Raw genomic sequence first — 6956 nt, forward strand, 5'->3', positions numbered from 1 at the left:
AGGTAAACCGGTTAATTTCCATGTGACGTTGATCACCCTGTACGTACGAACCTTCAACGATCCTATCTACTAGTGTGGACCGCCTAATGCGCCTTAAACCCCTCTCTCTCTCTCTTTCTTGCTTGGGTGAAGACAGAAAAGACCTCCATTTATGTATTTATAAAAATAGTTCTCAAGCGTTGAAGTTGAATTCTTCTTCTCCTCTTCTCTACTTTTTATTTCTATTTATTTGACAAAAAATGAATAAAATAAAAGAAAGGTTTGGTTTGCTTGTCAGAATGAACTTGGTGGGCTAGCTGTTGACATATTTATGAGTGTGTGGATTTGTAATGGGCTAAAGATATACCACTTGGGTTTTTGAATTTGTTTTAAAAATTAAAAGTCAGAAACTAGAAAGAGAAGGCCAACCAACCCCTTATAAGTACACAGTATAACAGAGATCTCAAACACAACAAGCTTTAGAAGAGCAAACAAAGAGATCCATGGAGGCTAAGTTGAAAAGACCCCTTATGGTTAAGGAAGAAGGAAGAAGAGTGAAGAAATCTAGTGTTGATGGTGAAAGCTCAGGAGAAACTGGAAAGGTAAAGCTTGTCTTGTTTCTTTTCCTATACTTCTGGATTGAGAACCTTTTTTTTCTTTCTTTTCTTTCTCTTCCATTAATTTCTGTTTATTCTTTAGAATTGAAGCTCATATGAACCAATTAATTAATTGGCTTTCTGCAGATTTAATTCTTAATCCTCCCCTCAAGTTTCTTTTCCCTTTAATCTTCATCAAAGCTCAACTAATTTTGTTATTTATTGTGTTTCAGGTTGGAAATGGAAGACAAATCCATGATGATATCAGTTCAAAGCCATCCTCACCTAATCAAAAGGATACAAACATGAACAAACAGGTAAACAGCTAAGAATTTACAGATTAAGATGTAAGCAAATTTACTTTATTTAGTAATTGTTTTTTTTTAAAAAAAATTCTTTGGTATTATTCTCTGATAATACATCCACTAGCTAAACAACAAAGGATTTCATGATTTTCTCTACAACTTCTTTCTTTTGTTATTGTATCAAAATTTAGGTCACCAAAGTTTACAACTTTATAGAAATAGTTTGCAATGAAGAAATTTGCAGTAAGTGATGATAGATCCAAAGTCCAAATCATTAATGGATGAAAGTTCATGGTCATCAATCTTTTGGGTATTGGTCCAAAATGGCATCTTTTTTTTTTTCTTTTGTTGACCAAAAAAAGGTTGACTTTCAGCCATGACTCCTGCCATAGGCCCACAAAGTCAATCTGGGCTGCCATCAATTGTGCCACTTGACAACCCTGATGAAACTTATTTGATTGTTAGAAAGAAAGAAAGAAAGAAGAAAAGCTGATAAAGCCCTAATTTGCAGATACCAGCAGTGGTTGAAAGAGCATCTATGGACAGCACTTCAAAAGCATTATCTGCTATAAAAACAGATCAGGTAATTTAGAATTCCTTTCATTTGCTTCTTCAAGAAATATATTATAAATTTAGAATTTCTCAGTTCCTCTTAAATTTTCTGATTTTGGTTTTGTTGATATCTAGGTGGATCTGCTTGAATCTGCCAGGGCTGAAATGGGGAAAGTGAAAGAAGAAAATGAAATATTGAAGTTAACTTTATCACAAATTATGAAAGAATACCAATCCCTACAGATGCATCTCACAAACATGGTTCAACAAGAAGAAACCAAGAAATCTACAGATACAGTTCCTACCAATCAAGAAATGGAAGAACCAGATTTTTCACTTAGCCTTGGAAGAAATTCGAGTGAGCCCAAGAAGGATGAAAAGAATAACAACTCCATCAGCAAAGATAAAGAGGATGAAGAATTAAAAGAAGGTTTGGCACTTCGGTTGGACTGCAAATTTGAAGGGTCTTCGAACCCTAGCCCTGAAACTAGCTTTGAAGAACCTAAAGAAGAAGAAGCTGGTGAAACATGGCCACCTAGTAAAATTCTCAAGACTGTGAGAAGTGGAGAAGATGAAGCTTCACAACTGAACAATGTGAAGAAAGCAAGAGTTTCTGTTAGAGCAAGATGTGATACCCCCACGGTTAGTATCAAAATTTTAATTTTACTATCCATCTCTTCTCTTCTTAATTTAAATGGGTTTTCTTTGAAAAAATGTGAGATTAATATAGGTTATTTGTGTATTTATAGATGAACGATGGTTGCCAGTGGAGGAAATATGGACAGAAAATTGCGAAAGGCAATCCATGCCCTAGAGCATACTATCGATGCACAGTTGCACCTGCATGCCCAGTAAGAAAGCAGGTATATCTCATCGGATTAATTTCTTCCCAAGTCTAATATATTTAATGTCTGGGTCACTTGTGAATTTGAATTGGATACCTAGGTGAACAACATCAACAAATACCATAAGAAATGGTTATGGAGGCCAGACCTAAACACCTCAGCAAAGAACATTGATCTGAGCTTTTCCCTATTCTCCTCTCTTAGACTTCAAATGAAGTTCTAAGGTGGTAGTTAAGAAACCTAATTTTAGTGCACTCTAATGTTCAGATACGATGTCTTGTATTCTGTCGTTTGCATAAGTGGGCTGATTTTGAAAGGGCCATAGGCTTCAAGGCCTAGAGGTATTGGCCCACGTTGCGTGTTATCTTCGTTACTAGTGGGTCCATGCATGCAAGGGGGTTCGGGGTGGCAGCCCCTGAGAATATTTGTTAGGGCTATATGGGTATTTCGGTAAATTATCTGTATAGGTTTCACTAAAATTTGTGGCGGTCAGGGTTGTAAGCAATCTGAGAGAGGTGTGAGGAGTGAGGACAAGCGGTTGTTACCCTATTCTCCATTGATAGTGAAGCATATCTCATCTCACTATGGACGGAGGCAATCTTGTCAAATCACATAAATCCTTGTATTCGATTGTGTGACTGTTTGTTTGCGATTCCCATTCTTTTCTGCATCGTTTTAGTTTCTCGATTTCCACTTTTCAGATCAGGAATCCTTAGCTTTCCTCACTTAATTTCTTTGACCTAACTCTACATTGTTTGTCTCGAATTTCAGGTGCAAAGATGTGCAGAGGACATGTCTATCTTGATCACCACCTATGAAGGATCCCACAACCACCCTCTACCAATTTCAGCCACAGCCATGGCTTCCACTACATCTGCAGCTGCTTCCATGCTCATGTCTGGCTCATCAAACTCTGGATCAGCACTTGGGCCATCAGCTACCAACACTACCTCTGCTGATCTCCATGGACTAAACTTCAACTTCACAGATAACACAAGATCAAGGCAATTCTACCTACCAAACTCCTCAATTTCATCTTCACCCTCATACCCAACCATCACTCTCGACCTTACTGCACCGCCTTCGTCGTCGTCAACCTCCTCCTCCTCATCCCAATTCAACAGGCTAAATTCAGGTTTCCATACCACTACCCCAAGATATTCAACAAATTTCAATTTTTCTTCCTCTGAATCCAATGCCCTACCAACATCTTGGAGCAATGGGTATCAAAGCTATGGAAATCAAACCTACAACAGAAGCCAAATTGGGTCTTTAACTCTTGGAAGACAACCTCAAGAACATTTCTACCAACCTTACATGCAAAAGAACAATTCAATAGCTCCTCCTCCTCCTCTTGCTCCACAACAATCTTTATCTGAAACCATTGTGGCTGCAACCAAGGCCATTACATCAGATCCAAGCTTCAGATCAGTACTAGAAGCCGCAATCACGTCGATCGTAAACAAAGGTAGTAATGGTGAGAATTTCAATCAGAACTTAACTGCCGTTCCTCCCTTCTCATCAACTGCAAATGGGAATGGTTGTGCAACTAGCTACTTGAGTACTAGATCATCTTCTAATGCTCAACAAGGAAGTTTGATGTTTCTTCCACCTCCATTGCCATTTTCTACCTCATCTAAGAGTCCTTCTTCTTCTCCAGCTGATAATAGAGATCACATCAACTGATGGAGGGAATAGCAAGCAAGAGACCTTCTTGGAAGTTTTAGGGGTTTTTTTTTTTTTTTTTTTTTTTTAGTTGTGTGTGGATAAAATGGGTTTTAAGGAATAGGTTGACTTGGCTATGAAGCCATTGAAATTAAGCTCTTTTTGATCATTGGATATAGTCTTTTTCTTAGCCTATAATAGTGTAATCAAGGTTATGAATTAATGTATGATAAGGATGTTTTTGTACAAATGGAAAAGGACAAAGTCAATTTATAGAGGTTTTTTTTTTTTTTTTTTGTTTCTCACTTTTTAATTAATGAACCCATAAAAGTTAAAAGTTAATAATAAACAATGAATTAAAGACGGTGATAGCCTTTGATTAATGGGTTAATTTTGCAATCAAAGGCTTAATTATATCGTTGTTGAGTTGTAAGTAGTCTTGACTTTCATCATACAGTTGGGTCCGTTAGAATTAATCGAGACATCAAACCTGTTTGTGATGCATGGGAATTATTAAAAATTAGAGAGAGAGTTTTCTAAGCTAGCAGCGTAAGGGAATGCATCGATGAGGTGTGACAAAATGATACCTACATGGAAGATAACGAGATCATTTTATTTGAGGAAGAGAGAGATAGACGCAGATCAAGCTGTTAGCATACTTTGCCAGGCTCATAGAACCTTTTCTCACAATATTATCTCCTGAGTTCACAAATGAGACGATTTCTTAGATTTATTTAGATAATTTATTTTCTTATCTAATAGATCTAGACAAATTTCCCATTCACAAAACTCTTTCACATCGCCTATCGTTTTTTGGTTCTTCCAAGTCCTAATTGGCACCTCTCTTCATTAAAAAATTACCTTCACTACGAATGCTTGTGTGGAGGATGTTTGACCCAATACCCAACTACACCGCCATCAATTCAATATGAAAAACCTTATTAGGGGTATCAATGTGAATACTTTACAAGGGGGATAAATATAAGGAAGAGGATTACCCACGACACCAATGTGGGGGGAGGAATCTCCCACGTCACGCTACTGGTGGCATGGAGAAGAGTATCATCCACATGAAATCCGTATGGTTGAGGCAAAAGATTGAGAGCAAACAATGAGAGAACCCATGTGTAAAGGTAATAGTGTAGTGACTCCATGGGACTCTTTTTCCCTAGGATGTAATTTTCAAGGGAAAAGGATCGCTGCCTAGTCGTTTGACACATGCATCCAGACATAGGAGCATGCAAAATTACCATCTCATCCCTATAAAATAAAAAATTTCATCCATGTTAATGCTCTTGTGAGTGTTCTCATTGGCCCCACACTGGTACAGTACTGACCACGCAACCAGACAATGATCTCAATCCAAATTTTCAATCTACCTTTAGATATTTTTTCTTGTCCATGTAATTGTGATTCATAGTATATATATACGTGACCAAGTGATCTTTTGTCTTTGTTCTTTCTTTCTAATAAAGTCATTATCTATAAAAAATAAAAATAAAAAAGGGTCCACGATGGGTGGAGGCTTCTCATTTAGTCGGTAAACATATTAAGATAAGATTCTCGTCAGCCTTCTCTATTGATATTTGTTTGCTTGCCTTGTCCAGACTCTATAAGTCTAGGGCATCAGCCAAAAAATATAAATAAACACAAAAATTTTATTAATTTTTTTCCCCTACTTCCATCATCACCGGCCAATATCTACATCACCCATCTTCATTTAAATGCCATTAATTTGATTAATCAAAGAAGATTGTGTAATCTAAACTCTAAATTAAGTAAACGTCATGGTAAAAGAGGTCAAAATCTCAATCTCCTAATTCAATTGGTTTGGGTAGTCAATGGTGACATTTGATGAGTCAATTACAGCCTTTTTTTTAATGATTAATGATTAATTAAGGTTTCCATTTGAAGATGAAAGCTTAAAACCAATGGTTTAAGAACAAGAGATGATGAAACTTATGTTATTAAATTAATGATACCTCGGACGTTGGATAGTGGTGATGCATGAGGATATAATAAATTAAAATAAAACTCTTATAGTGTGGTCCAATTAGAAGGTATCATTAACCGTCTCATGCCTTGAATAGATACAAACTTGATCTCTTTTCCCGGCGTGTGATATTGCTTAGGTAGGTCTTTGCCTATATGATATGTTTCTTTCACCTATCATGGTTGTTCAGATTTACATTTTATTTAATGTTAGTTTAGGTGAGGCTGAATTTTTTTACTTTAGATGAATCCAAAGGCTTTCTGTTCAGATCTCGAGTTTCAATCAAATCAAAGTTTACCAAGTGGCCAAACAAAGCAATGAAAAAAATTAAGGACGACTACCGCAGAATACCTGGATATACAAAAGAGGTTATGCGTACATGTAATAATGATATTCAAATAGAATACAGACTTGATTTTTTTTATTTTTTTTTTTTGTTGATGACTACCACTGTAACTCAATGTTGATGAAGCACTCGTATGTTTGTCACGTCCTTCATTGTTTTGTGTATCACGTCCTTCATTAACAATAATAGAATTCGGACAATGGTAGGAGAAAAAAATGGTGGGACTGACTCGTGCATCGATCAGTCTCTTTAAAATCTTAGTTGCCCTTACTGGTGCAACTGGGTTGGTGTGAACTAGTCTTCAAAGATAAAATAGCCCTTATAGGCCCACTAGTCCACGCGCACTCACTGACTAGGCCCTGTCAAGATACCTTGGGTTGAACACAATTTGAAGAACTCGATGGGAAGAATTAAGAGAATAAATAAAAAATACTATTGCAGAGCAGGGGTAGGAGAGAGAGAAACAAATGAGGAATTAGTTATGATGCATCTAATGTATGGACTTCAACGGCATGGATTAAATCTAATGGAAAGGATTCGAAAATCTGTGATTTTCAACACATCCTTTTGTATGGACATGTATTTTTAAAAAGATATATCTATATTGAAGGAACCTATCCTTTACAATTAAGAATAAGCTCAAATAGCCCATCAAAAAGAAAAGCCCAAGCGACC

The 6956-nt window shown here is 36.6% G+C and overlaps 1 protein-coding gene across 1 annotated transcript; it reads left to right on the top strand.

Moving 5' to 3' along the window:
* Nucleotides 1–495: 495 nt before the first annotated feature.
* Nucleotides 496–4192, top strand: LOC122656347 (WRKY transcription factor 72A-like). The gene is made up of 5 exons (XM_043850822.1): nt 496–581; nt 1392–1463; nt 1568–2074; nt 2182–2295; nt 3049–4192. Exons 1-5 carry the CDS (start codon nt 510–512, stop codon nt 3961–3963), a joined length of 1680 nt encoding a protein of 559 aa, XP_043706757.1. The 5' UTR covers nt 496–509; the 3' UTR covers nt 3964–4192.
* Nucleotides 4193–6956: the final 2764 nt, after the last annotated feature.

This window comes from Telopea speciosissima, chromosome 3 (assembly GCF_018873765.1).
Source record: "Telopea speciosissima isolate NSW1024214 ecotype Mountain lineage chromosome 3, Tspe_v1, whole genome shotgun sequence".
NCBI lineage: Eukaryota > Viridiplantae > Streptophyta > Magnoliopsida > Proteales > Proteaceae > Telopea > Telopea speciosissima.